At 52.1% G+C, this 25,847-nt stretch overlaps 3 protein-coding genes across 3 annotated transcripts in view; 1 reads left to right on the forward strand and 2 right to left on the reverse strand.

The window, feature by feature from the left end:
- PIEZO1 (piezo type mechanosensitive ion channel component 1 (Er blood group)) overlaps positions 1–2,373 on the reverse strand; it is a gene marked incomplete at its 3' end in the record, with an annotated part of 61,839 nt that extends 59,466 nt beyond the window's left edge. Inside the window, exon 1 of the mRNA XM_080936963.1 lies at positions 2,038–2,373. Within this exon, the coding sequence (XP_080793089.1) occupies positions 2,038–2,101 (64 nt within the window). The 5' untranslated portion in view covers positions 2,102–2,373. The remainder of the gene's footprint in view (positions 1–2,037) is intronic.
- Positions 2,374–17,107: 14,734 nt separating this feature from the next.
- Positions 17,108–21,791, forward strand: CDT1 (chromatin licensing and DNA replication factor 1; the record flags this gene model as incomplete). Its single annotated transcript, XM_080937127.1, has 10 exons — positions 17,108–17,323; positions 17,792–17,968; positions 18,047–18,198; positions 18,644–18,841; positions 18,932–19,077; positions 19,186–19,283; positions 20,154–20,342; positions 20,607–20,759; positions 20,844–21,045; positions 21,286–21,791. 10 exons carry the CDS (start codon positions 17,108–17,110, stop codon positions 21,444–21,446), a joined length of 1,692 nt encoding a protein of 563 aa, XP_080793253.1. The 3' UTR covers positions 21,447–21,791.
- Positions 21,792–22,528: 737 nt separating this feature from the next.
- APRT (adenine phosphoribosyltransferase) lies at positions 22,529–24,715 on the reverse strand. The gene is made up of 5 exons (XM_080936888.1): positions 24,590–24,715; positions 24,352–24,458; positions 23,274–23,407; positions 22,997–23,075; positions 22,529–22,886 (listed from the first exon to the last, which is right to left on the reverse strand). Exons 1-5 carry the CDS (start codon positions 24,667–24,669, stop codon positions 22,744–22,746), a joined length of 543 nt encoding a protein of 180 aa, XP_080793014.1. The 5' UTR covers positions 24,670–24,715; the 3' UTR covers positions 22,529–22,743.
- Between the last annotated feature and the right edge of the window lie 1,132 nt (positions 24,716–25,847).

The following is a 25,847-nucleotide window of genomic DNA, read 5'->3' on the forward strand; positions in this document are numbered from 1 at the left end:
ACAGGATGGAGGATGAGGGAACCCTCACAAGAGATGGAGTGAATGTCCCACCTCCAGCAAGAGGTCTCTCGGCAATGACTATACCCACAGAAATGTACAGGATGCCAGCATCTCCTATGTTGCCACAAAGCTCTTGGCTGGCTCTGTGTCCTTGCCCACCTCCCCAAGCATAAAGCAAACATCCAGGCTCGGTGTCAGGGTAGGTGTGGCCTGTGTCTGGATATGTTCTCTTGAATGGACTTTATAGGGGGGACAGTTTGGGCCTAAGGAAAGACAGAAGCATTAGTCATCAATATACTTTTGAAAGCTCCCCAGGTGACTAACACACAGGCTGGGTGGGAACCCCCAAAGCTGGCAAAGCCTCCTTCACATTCTAACCAGACTCAGATTGGCTTCCTCTGCCACCCACACACTACAGCTGAAAAGCCGGGGACCTCAGAGCCCTGGCTGATCCTTGGGGGTCATAAGCTCTGGCTAGTAGCAGGCTGGACCCAAGCTTACGGTCGGTTTCAGTACTGCCTACGAGCTGAGAATGTTTTTGGCATTTTTTAACTGCTGGAAAGAATATCAGAGTATTTCATGATGTGAAAACATTTACCATCTGGTCCGTCAGAGAAAAGTCTGCCTGTTTCGTTTAAGCACAGCCCCTGTCTGTGGAAGAGGACCTCTTCTGTGAAGAGGGAGAAGCCTTTCTTCCCACACAACAGGACCACCTATTCCCTGTCCCCAAGCATTGACAGCCCATTAAGGAGCCTGAGAAGCAGCTCCTGTTGGGGCTTTCGTTCCCTTTAAGAAGGGTACCTGTCTTCCACATTCTCATCCACCCATTCCGCTTATATTTACAGTCTGCCTGTGTACAGACCAGTGAGGAAAAGAAGCCACAAATGGCCCTGGACCTTGGCTCTCCTAAGTCCAGGATGAGCTGAGGACAGTGTCCGCTGGCCCCTCCTTCCCAAGCTCAATGGTTTTCATTGATTCCTGCCTTGAAAACTTCCCCCACGTCTCACCACATTTTGGTCCTACAAATCAAAACCTGGCCTGTGTGGAAGTCGCAGTAGGGTTTGCCCAGGTTGCCTGACACCCCGGGAGCCTGTTCCTAAAATAGGGTGAACAAGCAGTGTCCCTGAGAAACTGAGGGAATCGTACGCAGTCCCCTACCTCCGACAAATAGATTTCCACCAGGCAGATAAACTTTCACAGTGAGTCCACTGTCTCTGTGGGCTAACTTCATCAGACCCTGAGGAAGGTCACATATGGAGGGGTGCTGGCTGCTTCTTCAGGAGGTGTAAGGAGGTGAGCAGCTAGCTGGGCACGGTGCCCTGGGTGAGGCTCGGAGAGTTACAATGGAGCCCAGCACCTATGACACCAAAGGAGAGAAGCTCTTTGCAAGCAAGGGACACATGCCACAGTAGGGGATCTCCAGTTCTGACATCAGGCAGAGCCTCCTGGGGGTGCCCTGTGCCCCAGTCCCTCTGGAAGGTAACCAAGTAGGGCATGAGGAAGACAGGAGCTTTTTCCAAGGCGTTGGACAGACAGCCTCAGAACTGGGACTAAGAACACTGGGGACTGCGCCTGGGGCTGGAACATTCGTTTCTGGTAGGAAATTTCTGACTTGAAAAGCTCCAGGCAGAATGCCACCTTCTCCCAGATTGGTCAAGAAGTCATGATGCAAGTTTGATTTTTTTTTTTTTTTCTCTCTCTTTCTTCTTAACCACGAAAGAGAATAGAGTCGCGCTCCCCTCACATCTCAGACACTAACAGCCCCTCGCCTGGGCCTCTCCTCCCAGCCCGCGCAGAGACGCCCATTGCTATCTGGGGCACTCGGGAACCGGTGCCTCGCCACTGCCGGCCGTGCTTTCCACTCGGTGCCCCGGCCGAGGCCGCCAGCGCGCTCACGCCTCAGGAATGCGGGCGCCCTGGGCCGCCAGTCCCGCGGAATCTCCTCGCCTCTGCTCGCCCGCGCGCTCCCTCGCGGGGCCCGGCGGCGCGGCGCAGGGGTACGGGGACGCAGCCTTCCCGCCCGCGCCCTCCACTCACCCGCCAGGAGCGTGCAGGGCAGCAACAGCCAGTAGAGCCCGGCGCCCAGCACGTGCGGCTCCATGCCCCGCGGCCGGGGGACCGCCCGGGGTCGCGCCGCCGTGGCTAAAGGGAGGTGCGAGGGCCGGAGCAACCGCGCGCCATGGCACTCAGGGCGGGTCTCCGCACGTGCGGCGCGCCGCTGCTGCGACTTCCCGCGGGTCTCGATCTCGGGTCTCCTGCCGGCCGGATTGGCCGCGCCCTCTGATTCCTGGCGGCCGGAGTCCGCGCGCGCTGGGGTGTCAGCCCGCCCGGCTTGGAACTCAAGGCTGCTCGCGAGGCCGAGTTGGGCCGGACGGCGACTCGGCGGCTCTCTCCCTGCTCCCGCCCGCGGGCCTTTATAAGCTCGGCCCCCGCCCTCCCTGGAGTGCCCGCCCCCGCGCTTCCCCCGACGGCCAGGCGCGCCCAGGCACCCCTCGCTGCCCAGCGCAGTCCGCGCGCCCGCCGGCCTTCCCGGCCTGGCTGGTGCCGGTGAACCGGAGCCCTTGGTCCGCGCGCCCACGAAGCCCCCACTGCAGCCCAGCGCAGTCACTCGCACAATACCCGTGGGGCGCTTCTCTCTGGGGCGCTAGGGCCTGGGACCCGGGATGGGGGCAATACAAAGTAACTCCCCAAAGATCTGACCCCCTGTGGCACCCACGCGCAACTGCGCCCCTCGTGGCTGGAGCAACTTTCACTTTGCTCCCCAAGCCGTGAGGGCGCAGCGCCCCCTGGGGGCTGTCCGTTGTTCCGAGTTCCCGACTGTGGCACACTGGTGGCCACGTTGGCTAGGCCTTTGTGGTTGTGGTGGAGAGACACTGTACCGTGGCATCAGACAGCTGGGTCCTGCTGTGGTCTGCATTGGGGCTTTGGGACTGTTTCCAGTCACACCCGTCACCACTGTGTTGCTTGGCCTTAATCAGTGTGCTATAGACAGTAGCAAAAGCTGCCAGAGCACCTGCTGTCCAGTTGGTGGCCAGACAAGGTCTGAGTCCTGCATGTGCCGAGTACCTCACCAAAGCCTCCTTGGTTTGGCTCAGTCTTCCATATTAAGGTGGAAAGAAAAGACGAAATAAAAAAGAGCCAAGTACTGCACCAAGTCCAGGATGCCCTGACTCAGCTGCACTGAGGAATGAGTGGCGTTAGGGGCAGAGGCTGGCTTAAGGACCGGGAACGATGGTGTGACCACTTTTGAGCCTCAAGGCATTATCAGACTAAAGTCAATCAATCACACTTCTGAACTTCCAAGTTTCCAAAGCCATCTGAAATGCAGGCTTTCCCTGGACATCTAGTTTTTAAACATTGCCTAGCTTTGTCTCCAAGACTCACCAATAGTCTGACTCTGAAGGGGTGCTGGGTTGTGAAGTGAACAACTCATTTCTAAGGGGTAGCATATCAAATATCTTGCATAACAGATATTTACACTATTATCCATAAGAGCAGCAAAATTACAGTTATGAAGTAGCAACAAAATAATTTTATGCTGGGGGGGGGGGTCACCACAACATTTTAGGAAGGTTGAAAGTTTGTGTCTCACAGGTATCAAAGTAGCAAAGCTGGAAACAAAAGGAAACAGACAAAGGAGCTCTCAAAGAAACTAAAATGTATCCTACAGTGTTGTTCTCTGTAGCAGTTTAAAGAGTACCAGAAGACTCCTGTATTGTAGGAGGAGATTCTAAGATACAATGTTACCATTGAAAAACTGGCGCCACTCTCACCTTTAACAGCAAGCACGTGGCCTTAGCCTGCGTGCAAGCCTCCTTCCGGTTTGTGTCATGGTCAGTCACGCACATGTATTACCTGGGTCAAATAAAACTCACAAAATGGACCAGATCCTCAGTAAACTTTCCTACTTGTCACTTGTCAAGCAGGAAGAGACAGAAAAAGGCAGAACCAGCCACAGCCTTCCTGGCCCACAGCCCTGGTACCTCTATATCACCTTTCTTCCTCTCTCTCTTCCTCTTTCTTTTGACATGGCTTCAAACTTGTATAGCCAAGGATAACCTTGAACTGATCTTCATGCAGCCAATAGGGCATGTGTAAGATTGCAGGTATGCACCAACTCACTGAGGACTTGTCCCCTAGGTGGGGAGGATGGCACAGGGCCAGAGATAGAGGGATTCAGTTCTGCCAGTAGGGTCCCCACTTTTTCTGAGAGGTGACTAGTCATCCCTACTTGTCTATACTGGAATCTTAATTCCACTATGCTTAAACGCCCCAAGTGCAGGCAAACATGGCTCTTCATGCAGCTGGGTTGTACCTGGTCATAGAAGGGTACCGAATTATGGCACCACTGCAAATCAAACATCTGGAAGCCAAGTGGTGAGAGTCTGACACAAAGAATAAACGGCATGTGAGTCTAGGTTTTTGTTTTTATTTTGTTTTGTTTGTTGATTGGTTGATTTTTGAAGACTCAAAAATGGATCATCAAGCAGAAGTTGGAATTTGAGTGTTGAGAACAAAACTATCCTCAGTGGACTGAAGGTTAAAAAAAAAGACCAAAGGTCACCAGCCAAGGACCAGGAAACAAACTGTATCTCTCCAGTGCCAACCGGCCATTCTTTCTTTATTTTTGAGTCAGTTTCTCAGTGGGTGGCCTGGACTGGCCTAGATAGAACTTGCTGTGTAGACCAGGCTAGCCTCCAGCTTATAGAGTTCTGCTTGCCTCTGCTTCTGAGTGCTGGGATCGGATCGCATCTGACTTTATAGAGTATCTAAATTAAGTCAGTTAGGGAGTCAGGCAGGGAGAATAGAAGACTGCCTGCCAGACACAGGTGTGAGAGGAGAGAGATTGGTGAACAGGAGTTTAGAAGGTTCGAGAGCTAGGCATGGTGGAACAAACCAGTCATACCAGCTCTCAGGAGGCTGAAGAATTGCAAGCTTGTGGCCAGGCTGGGCCATTTTACCTCCCAAAATGAAGAAGAAAGAGGAAGAGGAGGATGATTGTGAAAGTGTTTGAAAGTCCCTCAATTGTATGCCTTAAAAATGGTTAAAATGGCCAGAATTGGTGGTCCATACCTTTAGCCCCAGCACTCAGAAGGCAGAGGCAGGCAGATTTCTGAGCTCGAGGCTAGCCTTGTCTACAGTGTGAGTTCCAGGACAGCCAGGGCTACACAGAGAAACCCAGTCTTGAAAAAAATGGTTAAAATGCCAAGTTGATGTTGTGTGATTTACTATAGCAACAGGTTTTTGTTGTTACTCTTTATTTGTTTTGACTTATTTATTTATGTATAAGAGTACACTGTAGCTGTCGTCAGACACACCAGAACAAGGGCACTGGATCCCATTAAAGATGGTTGTGAGTTATCTGGGTTGATGGGAATTGAACTCAGGACCTCTGCAAGAGCAGTCAGTGCTCTTAACCACTGAGTCATCTCTCCAGCCCTGTTGGTGTGTGTGTGTGTGTGTGTGTGTGTGTGTGTGTGTGTGCGCGCGTGTGTTCGCGAGCGCTCGAGCACCTAGTCTTATCATACCTTGTTATGTTCTGTTAGGTTTATGTCTCTGGAAGGCTTGCTCTATTCTGAAGGGAAACAGAGGAGTGGATCCGGAGTACTGGGAGGGGCTGGGAGAAGAGGAGAATACACACACACACACACATACACACACACACACACACACACACATACACACACACACACACACACACACACACACACACACCTATTGACACAAGTTTCCAATAGCACATCCTAAGCCCCCTCCACCCACACCCAGAGCCAGCCAATGTTGCCAACTTTTCCAGCATCTTGCTTCCTTGATTCCTGGCCAGAAAATGTGATAATTTGGGGAGCTATTATTTCAGTTCCTTGTGTACATTTCTACCAAGTGCCAATTCCTCTTCTTGGGAACAGGAAAAAAAAAAACTCATCTAGAAAACTGGCTTGTACCCACCTTTGCCTGCAGATCACAGGACAACTCTGGAGAGCTGTTTTGGCCTGGGCACAGAAACAGGCTCTATCAAGATGCCACCCCACGAGGTAGGCCATTCCCATCTCCTTCTGTCCTCCATCTAAGTCACCAGCACCTGGTGGCCCCCAGAAGGCCTCTCCAGGTTGAGAGGACCTGGGACACTCATGTTGGGGAACATTCCTGGAGAAACACTGTCCCTCTCCCTTCTAGGAACACATAAGTTTAAAGGATTCACACCAGCTAGTCACTAATACATGTTTATAGACACCTTCACCTTCCAGAGCCTGGCAGTAGCCCAGAGTCCTCTGCCAGCTCTTTCCCACTTAAAAACCTGTCTCAAGTCTGTCCCTGTTCATGCTAACACCAGACAAGAGTCTTAAGGACCCCAAGTCTGTGTCTATTATTTGGAGTTGTATCTAAAACTGTCCTGCTTCCTAAATGCCAGGTGGAATTAGAAAGCTGGCCATTGAAGTTAGGCAGAGTAGTACACATGGTAAGCCCAGAACATGCCTTTTGTTTGATTGACTTTTTTTTGTTTGGTTGTTTTTTTTTTTTTGTTTTGTTTTTGTTTTTTGTTTGTTTGTTTGTTTGTTTTTGCTTGTTTTTGTTCTGTTTTGTTTTGAGACAGGGTTTCTCTGTGTGACAGGCCGGGCTGTCCTGGAACTTGCTTTGTAGACAAGACTGGCTTTGAACTCACAGTGATCAACCTGGCTCCACGCCCTCCCACCCCCACAGTGCTGGGATTAAAGATGCACACAACCACTGCCCAGCTAAGACCTTGTCTTATAACAAAATGCTGGACATGGTGGTTTATTATCCCAGCACTTGGATATTGAGGTGGGAGGATCCAAGGCCAGTCTGGGATACCTGAGACTAAGTCTCATATAACTATATAAACAAACAAATTGTTAAGGGTCTAAAGGCCAGAGAGATGGCTCAGCTCAGTGGGTAAGGATGCTTGCAGTTGAGTCTGACTACCTGAATTTGATCCCTAAGAACCCATATGGGAAAAGGAAAGAACTGGTTCCCAGAAGTTGTCCTCTGATTTCAACATACATAGATGTTTTAAAAAAAAGAAAGAAAGAAAGAAAGAAAAATGAGGTTGGTAGTTGAGACCCCTCTGGGAAACAAGCCAGTAGGACTTGTGGTCAGGAGCCTTTGGCAAATTACTAACAGGAGTGGGTTGGGGGCAGGAGCGAGGATTCAGCCCACACTCATGTGAGGAAGATGGGGGAAGGCAGCCAGATTAGTCATCAGCATTGTCCAAATGAGTTTAGCATCAGAAGGATGTTTGTGGTTATACTGGGCCCGTCTAGGCACTGAAACCAGATCAGGACTGGAGTTGGGGATTTTGGAGGGATACACCCAAACTAACTGGAGCTTGATGGCCCAGACCCAAGCCTAGGGCTGCATTGAACCACACAAGTGTCCCAGTGAGGTTGTTTCTAGACGGGCTACAGAAGAACTAAAACTGACAGCCTCTGGCCAGCCTTCCAGGGTCCTGAACCATTGCAGTGTCTCCTAGAAGCAGGCTTAGTTTTCCTGGGCAGGCCTTCCAATGGACAGGCCAACACTGGAACAAAGTAAGCCAGAGCTAGAGGGTGTTATTAGCTCTACCACCAGCTCTCCTGCCCCGGTAAGGGTTCCTGGCCTCCTTCCTAGGGCTGGCTCCCCTATCCTGGCCCTTAGAGGCAGGGAACCAGAGCCTGGCCTCTTCCAAGACCTGATCAGAGCCAGGAGGAAAGGGACAGGCCTGTGTGCAGACTTGGCTACCCATGCCTTGCTGCTGCCTCTCATCCTTTTCCTGCCCACAGCTGGGTCTGGAGGCGGGCTCTACTCGGGGTTGGAACTGCTAACGAACTCCGCCCCTTCCTCCTTTTCAGGAAGCTCCGAGAGGGGTGACAAAGAAAGGCCCAGGCACACTGTAGAAGCCTGTCTTATCCTTTAATTACCTGGCTTCAGGCTGGGGGTGCCCAGGTTTCTCCCAGCACGCCCGCTCCCCCAGATAGAAGTCACATGCTCAGGCTGGTCCCAGTGAGGATGGCCTTCTTCTCATGCTCCATGGGCCTAGGTCAGGAGCAGAGATGAGAGAAAAGAACTTAGGCATCCAGGGTCTCTCTGCTGTCTATTTTATGTCAACCCTTACAGGTGACAATGGCCAGTACTTACAGATCTCAGGGCAAACAATCTTTGCTGTTTAACTACTGTGCACTTGCACAGTAGCACCCCAAAGAGCACCCAGAGTGTCTCCCTCCATACAGCCACCTGGATGTCACCTCAAATTCCTCCCTGCCCCAAATAATTATTTATTTATTTTATGTTCACTGTAGCTGTCCTCAGACACACCAGAAGAGGCATCGGATCCCATTACAGAGCCACCATGTGGTTGGTGGGAATTGAACTCAGGACCTCTGAAAGAGCAGTCCTCTTAACCACTGAGCCATCTCCCCAGCCCCACCTCAAACTCCTAATTCTTCTGAACAACATATGAACTCTTTAACTGCCCAGTGGTCACTGCCATGTCTGGACAGCTAAGGTGGAGGAACCTGGAACATCTCTCTGTGACAGCCCTACCTCCTGGGTTTAACCATCATGATTACAAGTCTGAGAGATCCTGGGCTATCTCAGTGACTTGGAATCACAGAATCACCAACACAGAATCACCCCATCACGGAGAATCCAAAAGTCAGAGGTCAGACACCACAGTGGGGTGCTGACTGCTAGCCCTGGCCCGCCAAGTGCACTCCTTGTATCGGTAAATGATACTGAGTTCATGGTAACCACAGCACTAACCCACTGTGCCTACCTCCTGCTATAGCTGCTTGTTGGCATGAAAAATGAGATGACCGAGGTACACCTGTGCCCACATATGTCTGATTCTAAAGGGGCATAGTTGCCCTTGACAGCTTTGGGTAACTATCCAAGGCCTGAGGTGTGGCCGGTTCACTGGGTACCCTTAACTGTGACCGAGTGCCCAGCTTCATGCAGATAGCCCAGCCTGAGCAAGCCTCCAGAGCCCTGTCAGCCTGCTTGGTCCTTCTTGCCTCTCACACTGTTCCTTGTCAGAACTGCCCCAAGAACTATCCCTGCTGGGGACAAAGGCTTCAGCTCTGCTTCTAGGTCCCCAGTCCTTGGTTGGGATGTATGGCTCAGCCGTAGAGTGCTGGCCTGCCAAGTGTGTAGATCTGGCTTTTATGGGTGTGTGTGTGTGTGTGTGTATACACTGTCCGTGATGTACTTCCTACTGTTAGGTTTCACTCAGCACCCGTGGCTTCTCCCAGCACCCTGCCCCTCCCCCACCCCAAGTCTCCCCTTCCTAGGGGTTAGGCTTCTGCTTCCCTTCCCCCACCTCCTGATCCTATGAAACTTCAGCCATGCACTCTCTTGGCCTTCTTCTCTCCCCTCTCTTCCTCTTTCTCTCCCCTCCACCCCCTCTCCTCTCATGGCCCAGGTCAGACTCCTGGCCACATTCAATCTGGACCCTTCTAGATACCTCTGGCTTTACTCTACTTCATATCTACAATAAACCTCCTCCTCAACCACACCTAGGAGCAGTCACAGCCTCGTTTGTTTTTTCAGTCACCTACTATGGCAGTTGTTGAGGAAGGAAAAATAGGCCTCAAAGCCAGAGTCCCTGGGGTTCAACACCTCACCCTACGGCATCAACGAGGCCCCTCACTCTCCCGCAGGACCTTCCTTTGACCTCTGGATCCTTTGAGCCCTTCACTAGGCTGGTCTCTAATTATGATGGGTTTCTTATTATCAGGAGGAGACCTGAAGACAGGACTCTGCCAGCCACCAGCCTCGCTCTTGCTGTCAATGAAAGACTGGTTTTGTGACGTCCCATTTCCTCAGCTCTGAGCTGGCTTTTTAGTCAAGTCACTGAGCGATAAGATCGCCTGCAGACCGCCTTCATCATCTCCTTGTGAGGAGAAAGGGAAACAAGCCAAGAGGAGAGGTAGATACCCTCTTAGGCGTCTCTCAGGCACAGCTTGGTGCAGGAATGTGAGAATCCCCTCCTAGATTCCGAGTTGGGGATGGACTGTGGGAACATCAGAATGTGTTCACAGAACTGGAATCTACCACTGGACCCTGCTGTCTGCCATCTGCCCGTTCAGGCCCCTCCCTGGGCCTGGGATCTTCCTCTTTCCTTAAAGTGTCTCTGTCTTCTTCCTCCTTACCACAGGCAGGACCTCTCCAAAGGCTGCAAAAGCTCTGTGCTGGTCACCATGTGGTAATGTCATGCCTTCCACCCTCTGTGTGGCTTCCCCCGCCCATGGCCCACACAATTCAGCTGCTACTGTCAGTGCCCGTGGCAGAGCGTCTGCCTTCACCCCAGCCCCAGGAGGAAGGTCAAAATGGCCCCACATCCCCTGTTCAGGTCATGGTCTGGCCAGCATTCCACTAGAGTTAGGATAAAGTATAGGGCCCATCTGTGGCGTAGGCCAACTTGGTTCCCATGAATGAATGCCCCTGGCTCCTTTCCAAGGTCATGAATCCAGCCACACAGCTTCAAAGCCCAAGGGCTTCAGCTTATAAATTGTTCTCCTTTGCCCCAGGTCCCAAATGCCAGAGTTAGAGCCACCTCACCTGTCTCATCATATCTGCCACAGTCACTGACTGTAGGTGGGGTTTGGTCTTTGGCACTGCCTAAGGGGCAGACTGGCATGGGTTTATATTCCATTTAGCGAGGTCAGTGGACCTGCACAGGCTTATAGTTCACCTAGTAAGATCACTTGGGGAGTGCCATCTTTAAAAGGGGATGAGTTTCACATGCAAGTCCTGTATATGCTGCATCTGGTTTGGTCTTTTCTTTCCTTTTTGAGACAGGGTTTCTCACTGTAGCCCTGGCTGTCCTAGAACTAGCTCTGTAGACCAGGCTGGCCTCCAACTCAAAGAACCACCTGCCTCTGCTTCCCAGGTGCTGGGATTAAAAGCATAGGGAAACATGCCCAGTTAGTGATTTTTTTTTTTTTTTTTTTGAGATAAGCATCTCATATTATAGCTCAAACTTGAGGCAATCCTCCTACTTCAGCTTCCTGAGTGACTTAGATGCTATCTTCCTATGATACAAATCTGTGGGCTTTTCTAGACAACTTACATCAGCTGCTCTCCAGCTTCTGGGCCATTAAGACTCCCTGCCAGAAACAGGAAATTAAAGCACTTCATATGAACTGACTTGTTCTGGGAGCCATGGAGTCATGGGAGCATCCCATAATAATAGACCTTAAACAGCCAGCATTCCTGAGGCTACAGGTACATAGGAGTTGGCCATTATGCTTGAGATGGGCAGCATATGGAAGGCCAGCGGTTGCTTGGGCACTTAGGATGGTCCTGTAGGAATGGCACTGTGAGATCTTCTGGGCCTTGGGGAGTGTCTGCTCTTGCTCCAGGGACAATAAAGGCTTAGGCAGAGGAGCAGCAAAGCAATCGTGGCCCTGTTGGGAAGGGACCCCGGGATGAACCTGCTTGTCTCATCATGCTTGGGGCCTGGCTTCCTCCTAGAATGAGCTGTGCAGGTTGGGGAAATATTGGAGGCACCGCCAGGGCTTCACTGATTTATTCAGACCCCCTCCAGGTATATTCTCTTGAGTTCTTATAAATAATTCTCAAAAAACCCTTTGCCAAGAACGAGGGGCTAAGCATGTGGCCATCAGTGGGCAGTGGAGGGCAGCAGGCAGTAGATAAGACAGGGGGTACCTTAGCCCAGCTGACCAGTGGTCTTCAAGCAGGGCACACAGAGCCCTGAGACCCAGCTGTTTCACCAAGTCTATAATTGTGTGACTTTCTACCAAATGGGACAGGTGATGTCCTCGGGGCCTCATGTCTTGGTTGGTACTTTTAGCTGACTGTGCAGCTAGTGAGGACTCTGTGCCCTTGAAACTTATTCAGCTCCACCTGTGGCCACGATGGGTTTCTGCATTGGCTGACAGCCGCAAGTCATTTCCTGTTGACTGGGTCTATGCTAGGCTTCTCACCAAGTCCTGCTTCCACCAAGTTCCACTGCTCCATCTGAAACTGGAGAGACAGGAGAGGAACTGATCCTGAGAGGCTGTGCAATCAGCAGAGATGGAGCCTTACACATCACCAGGATGACAATGGTAGTGGGGCTGATGCTGGTGCTGATGCTGAGGATGTTAATGGTGGTGACACCGATGACAATCTAGGCGATGATCTCGGTGGTTGGTAATAAAGGAAAAACGTCAAATGTCTCATTAAAAACTTTCTATTATCCAGGCAAGGTGGTGAACACCTTTAATCCCAGCACTTGGGAGGCAGAGGTTAGTCAGATCTCTCGTGAGATTGAGGCCAGCCTGGAGTACACAGTGAGTTCCAGGCTAGCAAAGGCCACATAGGGCAACTCTCTGTCAAAAGTAATACATAAGGGCTGGAGAGATGGCTCATCGATTAAGGGCACTGCCTGCTCTTCCAAAGTCCTGAGTTCAACCCCCAGCAACTACATGGTGGCTTACGACCATCTGTAATTCGGTCAGATGTCCTCTTTTGGTGTGTCTGAAGACAGTGACAGTGTACTCACATAAAATAAACAAATCTTTAAAAAAATAAAAATAGTGTGGTGGTGCACACCTTTAATCTCATTATCTGGAGGTAGAGGCAGGTGGATTTCTGTGAGCTCCTGACAGCCTGGTCATGCCAGAGTGAGCTCCGGGACAGCCAGGGCTATGAAAAAAGACTGTGTCTCAAACAAACCACATAATACATAAATGAAATATTTATTTTGAGACATTTTGAGGTGTAACTGATGTAACAATTATTGTAAGTTGCGACCTGGTTTTGGAGAGATGGCTCAGTGGTTATGAATACTGGCTGCTCTTTCAGGGGACTTGGTTTTGATCCCCAGCACCCAAATGGCAGCTCACAACTACCTGTAATTACAGTTCCATGGGGTCTGATGTCTTCTGGCCTCCACTGGCAATGCATGCATATGATAGACATACATGCAGGTAAAAGACTCATACAGAAAAAAAAACATGGCTGGAGAGATGGCTCAGTGGTTACGAGCACCGGCTTCTCTTCCAGAGGACCCGGGTTCAATTCCCAGCACCCACAAGGCAGCTCAGAACTGTCTGTAACTCCTCTTTCCAGGGGATCTGATGCCCTCATACAGACACACATGAAGGGAAAACACCAGTGCACACATAAAAACAAAAACAGAACACAGTTGAAAACAAAAGTTTGGCAAAGTTATTGCCACCCAATTTTTACTACTTTTTGTAAAGTAGTACTAGTCTTGAAAACTTGAAACCACCCAGCTTGCACGTCTCCGTTGAATAGAGCAATGCTAGATGCCCACACAAGAAAAGGAATGGTTACTTGTCAGCTTGACAGAATGCAGAATCCCCCAAGTGACAGGCCACTAGGCATGCCTAGAAAGAGTAATCTTAATTACACTAATTAAAGTTAATTGGAAGACCTGCCCACTATGGGCAATACCATTCCCTTGGCAGGAGAGCCCTGACTGTATAAGTGGAGAAAGCAAGCTGAGCATTAGTGTCCATTGCTTCATTGCTACCTGTCCTTGACTCTGGCTATAATGTGACAGCTTCCTCTCCATCCTCCTATTGCTGTGACTTCCTGGTTATGGTAGACTGGAACCTGAAATTGTGAGCCAAGTTACTTCTTTCTCTCTGGAGCTGCTTTTGTCAGGATAGTTTATCACAGCAACAGAAGAGAAACTAAGAGCGGTGGAGGCAGAGCTAGCCTTCCCCACCTAATACTTTCCCAATACAGGAGAAGGCGTTTGTCGTCCCTGAGATAAAATGAGGCTCTCAGTTCTTCCTCCAAGGAGTCTCACAGCAATCTTAATGTGGAGCAGGTTCCACAAGACAGGACACCCTGGAATTGTCAAGGGATCTGAGTCTTGGAGGGAGCAGAAACTGCTGGTGTTCCCCGAGAGCAGGAGCACCTTCCCTTCCATCCTGCTCTATCCATCCATAATGGATTCCGAGGTTGTCTGGCAGACAGGGAACCAAGTGGAGATCCGTCTTCACTGAGACCCAGATGCCTTCATTTAAGATGAAAGTTGCCTCTCTAGACTTGGCCACAAACCTTGGGTAAAAAGCCAATAGCACGAGCTGCTCCACAGCTGCCGGTGAATAAGATCCTCAGGTGTCCCCAGGGAGACCCTGGGGTAGTGACGGGGAGCTGCAATGGAGAGCCCAGCTCCCTAGCTAGCCAGCTGTATGCCTGAAGTCTGACCCAGAGAAGACTTTTGAATGAGACAGAGGAGCCATTCCAACCACAGGGAGAGGGGCTCTCTTCAGACACACCTGAAGAGGGCATCAGACCTCATTAAGGATGGTTGTGACCCACCATGTGGTTGCTGGGAATTTGAACTCAGGACCTGTGGAAGAACAGTCAGTGCTTTTAACCACCGAGCCATCTCTCAAGCTGTGCTCTTTCACTAAATGCATCTGAAGGCAGCGGAAGTGCTGCAGAGACTGGATTCCTGTCATTGTTTCTTATGGATGACGCCAAAACTCGGCGGATGAGGGGAGCCAGGGAGCCGGCAAGATAGTCAGTCAGTCATACTGTAAGCTAGACCGAGGTTGTAGCTTGGCAGACAGCGGGTCTCAGGGAACCAGGATGAGTCAGTCAAGCAAGTCCGGCAAGGCTGGAACATGGCTAGCATCAGTACTGAGGTCTATAGCGAACTTATCTATCCTCGGGTGGTTAGGAAAATGGTGAAGGTGGGGGCGATGGTGAAGATGAAGATGAAGGTCACTTTTTTCATTGTTTCGGCAACAACAAAACCCAACCTAACAAAAGCAATTAGCATCGCTGTGGACACACACCTTTGGGTGTGTCTCCGGGGATATTTCTAAAAAGCCAGAACTGAGGAGGCAGACCCACTCTGTGTGTGGGTGGCGCCGCTAAAGGAATTAAGCAAGCCAGCTGGGCACGAGCCCTTATCTCTCCCGACTGTGGTTCACTGTGCCCCCCTGTTCCTGCTGTCACGATGAACTGTACTGACCAACCAACCAAGCGTTAAAAGCTAAAAACCCCTTCCTTCCTCAAGTTGCTTTAATCAAGTCTCATGTGGATTCTTTCTTGGACAGTCCCAGTTACAAAGTCTCAAAAAAAAAAAAAAAAAAAAAAAAAAAAAAAAAAAAAAAAGAGAGAGAGAGAGAGAGAGAGAGAGAGAGAGGGTCTCTTAGTGTAGTTCTGGCTGACATGGAACTTGTTATTTAGACCTGCTGGGATTAAAGTCAAGAAACAAAAAAAAAAAAATTTTTTTTTAATGGATTTACTTTTTGAGACAGGGTTTTTCTGTGTAGCCCTGGCTGTCCTGGAACTTACTTTGCAGACCAGCTGACTTTGAACTCAGAGACCCATCTAATAGTTTAATTTTTTAAAAGTCATTTGGCAGGGTTTTGTGTATCCAAAGGCAGGGTTGAACTGGAGTTTCCTCCCTCAGCCTCTGAAGTGCCGGAGTCACACTCATGAGTCACATTGCCAGCTTTCCACATCTACACCCTTTCTCCTTTCAAATTAATTTCAGTCAGGGATCCCAGCCCATAGAATGGTTACATTAATTAATCAGCCTAATCTAGAAAACCCCTCATGGACATGTCCCGAGGCATGGGCTCCATTCCTTATCGCTGCAAATATCGAAGAGATATTTTGCAAATATCCAAAACTCCCAAGTTGCTGGGTCTGGCTCAGAACTGCCCATTTGCTCTCTGTCTTACATGAAGGGGGGCCACTAGCAAGCAGGGTGGTAGTTCCCACTCCAGAGCATTCTCTGATCCTAGGAGAACATCCGATGTGCTCAGCCATGTGTCACTTGCCTAATCAGCTGCGACCAGGGACAGCTGGCTTTGTTCTGTCACTGGGCCAAACCAAGAATTCCTGAGGGGCTCCAATGCTGTGCCCTCCCAAAGGCCTAATTTGCAGGGGTGGCTTTACAAATGTAGACTTGATTACTATGGTTGTACCTAAGCCTTCAGAAAGGAGGTGGGCCTCGAGGCTCCAGGACATCCCACACTCAGGGGCAGGTACACCAAGTCACTTTTTTTTTTTTTTAAGATTTATTTATGTGAGTACAATGTAGCTGTCTTCAGACACACCAGAAGAGGACATCAGATCTCCTTACAGATGGTTGTGAGTTACCATGTGGGTGCTGGGAGTTGAACTCAGGATCTTAGGACCACTGAGCCATCTAGCCCTCAAACTTACCACTTCTAAATCCTGGTCCTTTACCTCACAGCTGCAGATGCAGTTTAGACTGATGCTCTGCACTGTACAAGCTCTCGCCTCCTGAGAAGTCTTCGGTGCGGCGTGTGCCTTCAGCTATCCAGGTTTCCCAGGTCCCACTTCCCCGGCTGTTCCCCGTCCTCCCCGCATGGAAGCCACCTTTGCCCAAAATGACAGTACAGTCTGCAAGGCCACTCCCTCCAGGAGTGTTGTGAGCATTGGGTGACTGCCTGGTGATGAGGAAAGCAGACCTGCGTGGCCTCTCTGGATTTCCCATGCCTCTAGGCCGCTTCCTGCCATGGCGGAACTCCAACCTCTGCACTCCTTAGCCGGAATGTGGCCAGGAAAATGAGATGCTTTTGGAGCCTGTTCGGCAGCATGAGTCGTCCTGTGTACCCATCTCACGCCCGGGACCAGACACTCAGCAGTTGCATGTGACTCTGGTCCAGCTACTTTGCAATCCTTCCAGACCAGGCTATTATTTTGTAAATGTGAGCCACAGGAGCACAAGCGTCTCACTTCACACGATTGCGTCTTTGCTGGGCCAAGAGCTGTCCGGCCGCAGCCGCCACTCTTTATGCTGCGCGCCAAGTGGCTTTGAGACCGTGACGCGCCACATCCCAGCAGCGCACGGAAACGACACACGTCAGCGCGCCTGTGCACAGGGGTCAAACAGTATCCTGTCCCGAACCTTCCACCTCCACCCTACCCCCCGGCCGCTCCCATTACGGTCATTCAACTCAAAGCAGCAGCTGGGAGGTGGCCCGGCACGGCGCATGCGTGTCTCCGTGCATACTGGCGCGCATGCTCCGGAGCAGCTAATTTCCCCCCTCCGAGAGCCATGAGTAATGGTACGGCCTGGGCGGGGCGAGGCTGAAGCCGCGAAAATTGCTCCAAATCCGCGGGAACTAGCTTTTTTGGCGCCATGGCGCAAAGTCGTGTTACCGATTTCTATGTTCGCCGTCGTCCCGGCCTTACTGCTCCGCGGGCCAAGTCGACCTGTCTCACCCCGAGCCCTGGTGGGCTCGTGGCTCCTGAGTTCACCCGGAGCAGCAGCCGCAAGCGCCCTCGGACCCACGCCGAACCCGGGAGCGACCAGCCCGCGCCGCCCGCGCGCCGGAGGCTACGGCTACCTGGATTGGTGAGGCGCGCGCGGGACCCTAGAGGACCCCTTGTTAGGATAGGAAATCCTGGTTATCGGGCGCCGAGACCGGGAAATGGGCGCCAAGATCGAGGGAGGAATAGAATCGCGAACAGTCTGGGTGCTCTTTCCACTTCCCTAGACGTGTGCAGAGGGCATCCGGCCTTGCTGGGAAGCTGCAGCGGCCAGGGGTGATTGTTGTGGTGTAGATGTTCCGCAAAGAATTGGGCTGGAGCTCCTGAAATGTAGAGAAGGCACTGGAGAGTCAGGCCTGGAAACTGCTTCTAGGGGAACAGGATCAACAGACCAGGTGGACCTTTTTGTAAATGCTTCATCAAGCATCTCAATAAACAGGCACCCTCTAACGCCTGCCTTCTGTCTTCTGGGTTGAGTGAACTGACAAGCCTAGTCCTGTACAGGTATCCCTCCCCACCCCAGTCTATTGATCTGTGTCTTCCTTATCACCAGGATTCCTGCCCCAGTTACCCAGCTGATCCCAGCTCTCCAGTTGATCCCAGCTCCTCAGCTGATCCCAGCTCCCCAGCTGATCCCAGCTCCCCAGCCGACCCTGGCTCCCCCGTTTGCCCATCCCCCATCAAGAGAACAAAGAGTACCACTGTTTCTGGAAGTCCACAGCGGGACAAGGTGAGGAGACCGGACTGAGGGTGGGCTGTGGGCAGGAATAAGCCTAACTTGCAGAACTGACAATACCTATGTCTCCAGGTTCGCTCAGAGGACTCCATCTCTGAGCTCCAGTCCTGTCTGAGGCGGGCACGTAAGTTGGGAGCCCAAGCACGGGCCCTGAGAGCCAGAGTCCAAGAGAATGCTGTTGAGCCTTGTACCCCAGATGCCAAGGTGCCCACCGAGCAACCATGGTGAGTCCTAGTGAGCCACAAGGTCCAAGAGAGGACAGGCCTTTGGGGGTGGGGTTGGAGTGGGTGGATGCCATGGGGCTTAGAGCCAGATTGCCTAGACCATACCTCAGTCTCCTCCCTTGCACTATGCCCTTGTCCCCCACCTGAAAAGGACATTGTCACTCCTGCCCCTGGCTCATTCTAAGTACTATGAACAGCTGTGGATTCCGTACCCGTCTGTGAGTCTGTCTGCCTCCCCAAGCTGAGGGTGCAGAGCTAGTGTGTGGAGCAGGCTTCTTGTCCCTTTCTGGTGCTGCCCTCATGGGGAGCATTAGATTTTCTGGGACTTTGCAAATGGGTAGTTTTGAGGTTCTGGGTCAGTCTCTCCTACCCTATTGTCTGATGGTGGAGAGGGTCAGCCCATGTGACTTGCTAGTCCTCTGATGGTAGTGCTCCCCTTTGACAGTGTCGAGAAAGCTCCTGCCTACCAGCGCTTCCATGCCCTGGCCCAGCCTGGTCTCCCAGGCCTTGTCCTGCCGTACAAGTACCAGGTGCTGGCCGAGATGTTCCGCAGCATGGACACCATCGTGAGCATGCTTCACAATCGCTCTGAGACTGTGACCTTTGCTAAAGTCAAGCAGGGGGTTCAAGAGATGATGCGCAAGTGAGTGCTGTGGGGGAGGGACCTTAGCTGCCCCTGATGTCCGGCTGGTGCCTGTCTACCTGGTCCATCTCACTCTGCCCTCTCCTGTAGGCGCTTTGAAGAGCGTAATATGGGCCAGATCAAAACCGTGTATCCCACGTCGTATTGCTTCCGCCAGGAGTGCAACATCCCCACCTTCAAAGACAGCCTCAAGCGATCTGATTACCAACTTACCATTGAGCCCTTGCTGGGTCAGGGTGAGTCTGTGGCGAGGCTCGGGGTGTTGATTCTAGGCCTGGTTTTTTACCTCAGTCATTGGCTGGGCAGTTGGATGGGCCTGGGCTCAACACAGTTTCTCCTTACAGAGGCTGGTGGTGCCACACAGCTCACAGCCACGTGCCTCCTGCAGCGCCGGCAAGTCTTCCGGCAGAACCTGGTGGACCGCGTCAAGGAGCATCACAAGGTGAATGCCTGGGTTTGTGGAGGCAATTAAACAGGTTCACTTCCTGCTCTGAGTGGACAATGGTCTCAGTCTGTTCCCTATTCAGCTGCTGTCCAGGCCTCAAATATAAAGGTTCCTCTCAGTCCCTGTCCTAGTTAGGGTTTTACTGCTGTGAACAGACACCACAACCAAGGCAATTTTTTTGTTAAAGCTCTATTTTACCTACATGAGTACACTGTTGTCTTCAGACACACCAGAACAAGGGCATCGGATCCTATTACAGATGGTTGTGAGCCACCGTTTGGTTCATAGGAATTGAACTGAGGACCTCTGGAAGAGCAGTCAGTGCTCCTAACCACTGAGCCATCTCTCCAGCCCAACCAATGCAACTCTTCTAAGGATAACATTTAATTGGGGCTAGCTTACAGGATCAGGTTCAGTCCATTATTAGCAAAGTGGGAACATGGCAGCATCAGTGCAGGAGGGGCTGAGAGTTCTACATCTCCATCTGAAGGCTGCTTGCAGACAGCTAGGATGAGGGTCTTAAAGCCTACACCCATGGTGACACCTATTCCATTCAGACCACTCCCGGGGCTGAGCATATACAAACCATCACAGTCCACTGCTGTGGTCCTCTTTAAATGTAAGGAGGGCTGATACCTACACTATAGGCAGGAGCTGGGGCAGAGCTCCATGGAACCCCAGAGCTGGGGAGTCAAGGATTACCTCAAGACCCTGAGCAGGGTGCTTGTGTCCTATAGTCAACCAGGCCCATGCGCTAGGAACATGTCTTTATACCTGGCTTTGTATCTAGGCACAGAAAAGCCAAGTTGACTGCTGCGGGTCTTCTGGTTGGAAATGAAATGAGAAACCCAACATTCTTCCCTCCAGGCTTTCCTGGCTTCCTTGAACCCCCCCATGACAGTGCCTGAAGACCAGCTGACTCGCTGGCACCCACGTTTCAATGTGGATGAAGTACCTGATATTGAACCAGCCGATCTGCCCCAGCCTCCCGTGACAGAGAAGCTCACCACTGCCCAGGAAGTGTTGGCCCGTGCCCGGAGCTTGATGACACCCAAGGTGAAGCTCTCTGGCCTCGATTTCATTTCCTTTCTCCTGGGGCGGGGGTGGGCCAGCCTGACCCTGGAGGGTGCAGGTCACAGCTGAGTACCTCTGGGTTACCTCATTCTTTCTCTGCTAAGGGTACAAAGAAAGATGCTCTTGGCACACACTGGCTCATCTGGCTGTGTGTATATATGCTAGGATGGGCCCTACATAGAGCTGTCCCCTCGGCTGCGAAGTTCATGAACCTTTTTTGACCTCTGACCTGTGCCTACGTTGCAGATGGAGAAGGCCTTGAGTAACCTGGCCCTGCGCTCAGCTGAGCCTAGTAGCCCTGGGACCTCTAGTCCAGCACTTCCAGACACCCCACCAGCCACTCCACCTGCTGCCTCTCCTAGCGCCCTGAAGGGCGTGTCACAAGCACTGCTGGAGCGGGTGAGTCCTGGGTTGTGGCTAGGGGGGGCTTGGTGACAAGAGGGGGCCTTGGTGACCATTTGTTGCTGATCTATCCCTATGCAGATAAGGGCCAAGGAAGTCCAGAAGCAGCTGGCAAGGATGACACGGTGCCCCGAGCAGGAGCTTCGGCTGCAGCGGTTAGAACGTTTGCCAGAGCTGGCCCGCGTGCTGCGCGGTGTCTTCGTGTCTGAGCGGAAGCAGGCGCTCACTATGGAGGTGGTCTGTGCAAGGATGGCGGATAGTTCCAGAGCTGTCCTGAGCCCAGGTTTGTGCAAAGGAGGCTGGGGGTGTGAGGGTGTTCCTGGCAAGGAGCTGGGCCCATTTCTGACCAGGGTCAGTTTGCCAGCTGAGGTCTTGTTGGACCCTCCCAGTTCCGCCACTTAAAGGCTCTTGGTTCTGCTTGGGTCCACTACATAGAAAGGCCTATTGTGGGGTGTCGGGCACCTAGCTGGGTGAGTGATTTGATCAAGCCGCCTAAGCTTAAATCCACAATCCCCCTGTGCAGAGGAGATGGAGAAACACCTGCTGCTCCTGGCCGAGTTGCTGCCAGACTGGCTCAGCCTGCACCGTATCCGCACTGATACCTACGTCAAGCTGGACAAAGCTGCTGACCTGGCCGGCCTCACTGCGAAGCTGGCCCGCCATGTACACGCCGAGGGGCTGTGACTTTGAGTTCATTGCCCGATGGCCTCTTTCTTTCATTGGTACACAGCACACTTAACCTTCGCCTCCGAATCACAGGGCCGATGGGGGCGCCTCTCGCCAGTATGGGCGGCTGCTGTCTTGCCCATGGGTCTCTTGAAGGGCTGGTGTTAAATTGGTTCCTGAGGCTTTGGGGTACCCCAGACTCAGCTGTAGGGGAAGTAGGCTCTGGAGAGTAGGGTGTGCTAGATGCCCATTCTACAAACTACTCAAGCACTAGTTACTGTCGAGTCCAAGATCAAGGTCCAGATGGAAGCCTAGGCCAGCATCTCGAGCCTCCATGTTCGGGAATGCTGCAAGAGCTCAGCCTTGAGAATCACACAGAATTTGGACTTCTGGCCTGGTTTTACAGGACGATCTGAGAGTGAATGTGTCTGTAAATATGTCAAGTTTGGTTTCTTTTTAAACCTCCTATACTTATATGGTCCTGCATGTGACTGCTAGTTTGGGTTATTAAAAGTCATGTAAGATAAAAATAAAATACTATGGAGATTAAGCTAAACCTGTGGCTTTAAATCTCTTTAAATAGTGCCCTGTTGTGCAGTTTCCTTTCCTGAAAGTTCATGTAGCTCTGGCCCTCTCTCAGGTTGGCCTTGAATTTAAGATGTCTGTCTGCCTCAAAGTCCTGGGATTAAAGACTAGTGACTGAGCTGGGTGTGGTGGTGTGTACTTTCGATCCCAGCAGAGGCAGGTGGATCTCTTTTTTTAAGTTTGAGGCCAGCCTGGGCTACAAGTCCAGCCAGGGCTGGTTACATTAAGAAACCCTGTCTTGAAAAGCAACAGGAAGATGGCTGTGGGTCACTGCTTTTCATCTTGGTCCTAAGGGTTTAGCCTAGAAAGTGAGGTAATAAAGCTGTTTACAGGTAACATCTGCTTCCTAGGTAGCGGTTGTGGCTTCTGTACAAAGCTGAGCCCTGTGGGTTCCCGCTTGTTTAAGGAGGTCCGTCCAGAGTGACACTGAGCCCCCTGTCCCCAATGTCCAGGTCAATCTGGAGGCCATGCAGTGTGACCCATGCAACAAGGTGAGAAGAGATGTGTGTGTCAAAGCCATTTATTGATCCCAGTAGCTCGGCTCTGCTCTACCCCAGGGTGTGGCACGTGTACAAAATGCAAGAATCCAGTTGGTCTATAGGCATGGCTATCAGCTGACCATCAGTGATACATTCACAAATGGGCAGCTTGAAGCTCACAAAGGTCACTTGGGTGCCCGGGGCCGGGCCACCATGCAGTTAGTTACCAAGGGTGTGGCCATGCCAGGTCCTCACTCATACTGCAGGAGAGAGAAGAATGGTATAGGTCCTAGCTTCTCCCTGCCCTTCAGGGAGGTCAGCTCCACCAGGCACACACACTCCACCACCTCAGCCCGCAGCTGGCCCAGCAGCTCACAGGCTGCACGCATAGTTCCTGGGGTGAAGGGACAAGGAAAGAAGGTTATTAAAGCTCTTTGCAGGGTCAGCACCCCGGACAGGGCCTGGCCCTTTGAAGCCTGTTTATGTCTTGGGGGTGGTTCTTACCTCCAGTGGCCAGGAGATCATCTACAACCACTACTTTCTGCCCCGGTTCTAAGGCATCTTTCTGGATTTCCAGCTCAGCCTGCAGACAGGAAGTAGTGTAAGAGAGCCTTAGGTGCGAACAAGTGGCTACCTCCCAGGGCCTGCCTAGCCTCCAGCGTTTCCTGTGGTGTAAACCTGGCCCAGTGGATGTCTTAACCTCCCTGGCCACCCACATTAACTCCCAGACACTAGCAACGGTGGTATGACCCTGCCCTTCCTCCACCCACTGCTTGCCTACCTTCCCATACTCCAGATCATAGGAAGCTGACACAGTGGGGCCCGGCAGCTTCCCGCGCTTCCGGATGAGCACACAACCCACACCCAGCTCCTGAGCTAGGGAAGGGCCAAACAGAAAGCCCCTGGAGTCTAGACCTGTTAGGGTAAGGAGAGAAGGGTGTTGGATGGTGAGGGGTATGGGAATCTATAGGCCAATGAAGAGGTCAATAACATTGGCTAGGAACACTGGGACTTGCTGACTGGCTGGAACACTGATGGCTACTGGGTAGCATCTTAGCGTTCGTTGTTGAACATCTTCCCTGCCTTCTGTAAGGCTCAGGGATGCCTTTCAAAATGCAACAGGAGCACGTTATCTACAGGTCATTTCCAGGAGGCCTGCACTGTAGTGGGGAGAATACATACATGGCCCTACTTTCTGGAGCATGGCCAGTGGATGCCAATAGGAAGTGACGTGGGCAAAGGTGGTCCCTGAGCACCTGCCAGGACCACTCTGTTCTCTGGGGTGCTCACTCTCCCTCTGGACACTCCTGGTGGACATTCAGCTACCCTGGGGGTGATTCTGAAGCTCAAGCATGGAGCCTGGTATACTGCAGTTGTTCAGCACAAGCTTGTGCAGGGGAACAAGGGAAAGGTGCTCTGGTGTAGTCCTGGGGCTACCAGGCTGCAGGTCTGCCCCAAGTTTACTTGTTTCTTAATATCTAGCCCATCCCAGAGGCTGCCCCTAAGCAAGGATGTCTGGAGGTTTCAGGGCCTCAAAGGTCCTCTCAAAGCACACAAGTACGCCTCCCAGCCTGCTGTCAGGGCCCTGGCCAGCCTTGGGCCCCAAATGGTTCTGGACACAAGGACAGAGCAGAGTTCATCTCTAGGAGGAATAAGCACGGAGGGCAGATGCCTTAGGGTACCTAGCAGGGGAGGAAGGCTGTAGTCATCCAGGGTGAACAAGGCAAGGAGGAACCAAGGAGGGAGCGTCTGAGGTTGAAGAAGGGGTGGGTGTGGGGTAGACTGTGGGTGACACGAAGGGGAAAAGGAATGTGGGCCTGGACCGTGGGGGATGAGCACGGCCTAGTAAAGCCACTCGCCTGCGATGTAGTCGAACTTGCCGCCGTGCGTGGACTTCAAGTGACTGGCCAAGAGTCGGATGGAAGCTCGGAAGGCGTCCGGGTCTTTCAAGAGGGGCGAGATATCCCTGGGAACAAGGACAGGATAGTGACCCGCGTGTGGCCGGGTAGAGGCCCCGCTAGATCCCCGAGACTGCCCACGCGCCTGCGCCGGGGACTGAGAGTTCGGAGCCAACGCCTCGCCGGCTCCTGACCGCACCTGAACAGCACGCCCGGGATGGGGAAGTCGGGGAAGCTGCGGATGCGCCGCGCCACCAGCTGCAACTCTGATTCGGACATGGCCGCGTGCGTGGAAGAGGAAGGGAGGAGGTGGGGTATCAGCGGGATAGGGTCAAGTCAATCCGGGAAACAAGGGCGGGGCGGCTTCGGTGGGCGGGGCCTCTGGATGTGCGGAGGCTTAGCGCGAGGGGCGGGACCGGCAGTGAGAGGCGGGGCCTCTGCGAGGTTGGGTGTGGCCTCAGTAAGGAAGTAAAATATCTACTGACTCCAAGGTGACATCAAATGAAAACCCGGGGTTAAGTTTCTTGAGCTGCCTAAACGCAAGCATCCCTACCTCAAAGATATATGGGTGGAAAAGGGATGTGTGTCTTGTCACTCTTTTTTGGTTTTGCTTCCCGCACGTATTTCCAGTCCCGCTTTTCCAGAGGGGAAAAGGGTGCTCACCCTGGTCATGGGGGAGAAGGGAGGGATGGGTCTTTCCCAGGTCCCGCGGCGTGGTTTAACCTCGCGTCACTTCGCTCGGTGTACTGTGTTCTGGTGCGCAGTAGAGGGGCCTGAGATTCAGCCCCTACTTTCCTGGAATTAGCCGGGAAGGGAGTTAGTGGATAGTGTCCGGTCCAGAAGTGGGAGTGCATTGTGTATGGGCTAGAGTAGAGGGAAAAGCAGGGTAGCAAGGTAGGGTAAGGAATGCCTATTCTGAGGCCACAGACCCTCCTGTGCATTGCAACAGGATGTGCTCTCCTCGTTTTGGGGTGGGGACCAGAAAGCCAGAAACAGAACTGGGCTCTACCTTCCTAGCACAGTATCTGGGTCTACAGGTAGCGGTATAAGACTGTCCTCTTGAGTGTGATGGCCGTTATCATCTTCAGGGCAGTTTTAATTACTCAAAAGATATCCTCCAGATTGACCCATGCTCCATCAAAAGAGAAGGTGTGGGGAAGGTCCAATGGCTTCCAACCATTCTTTCCGGGACCCTCCCTGTGAGCTGCAATCCCTCCATCTGAGGTGGTCTCCGGAGGCACTGGAGTATATATACAGGGAGGAAGGTTAACTGAAGGGAGGCTCAGTTATGAATCTACAGAGAGCTTGTCGTCCACACTGGGCTGAGACTTTTCAGCTTTGGGGGTCGTTCATGTTTTTGTAAGCAATGAGCTCATTGAGTGCAATGGTTACGTTAGGCTGCCACTGGAATCTTATCTGGAGCGTATGTTTAGTCTCCTCAGGGAAAGTTCATGCAA

Source organism: Micromys minutus (assembly GCF_963924665.1).
Source record: "Micromys minutus genome assembly, chromosome: 24".
NCBI classification, from domain to species: Eukaryota; Metazoa; Chordata; class Mammalia; order Rodentia; family Muridae; genus Micromys; species Micromys minutus.

Excerpts from the sequence above, each read along its gene's own strand:
- APRT (XM_080936888.1), bottom strand. The coding sequence starts at position 24,669 with ATGTCCGAATCAGAGTTGCAGCTGGTGGCGCGGCGCATCCGCAGCTTC. Across the intron at positions 23,408-24,351 it reads CAAGTTCGACTACATCGCAG|GTCTAGACTCCAGGGGCTTT; the intron begins GCGAGTGGCTTT and ends TTACCCTAACAG. Across the intron at positions 23,076-23,273 it reads ATGATCTGGAGTATGGGAAG|GCTGAGCTGGAAATCCAGAA; the intron begins GTAGGCAAGCAG and ends TCCTGTCTGCAG.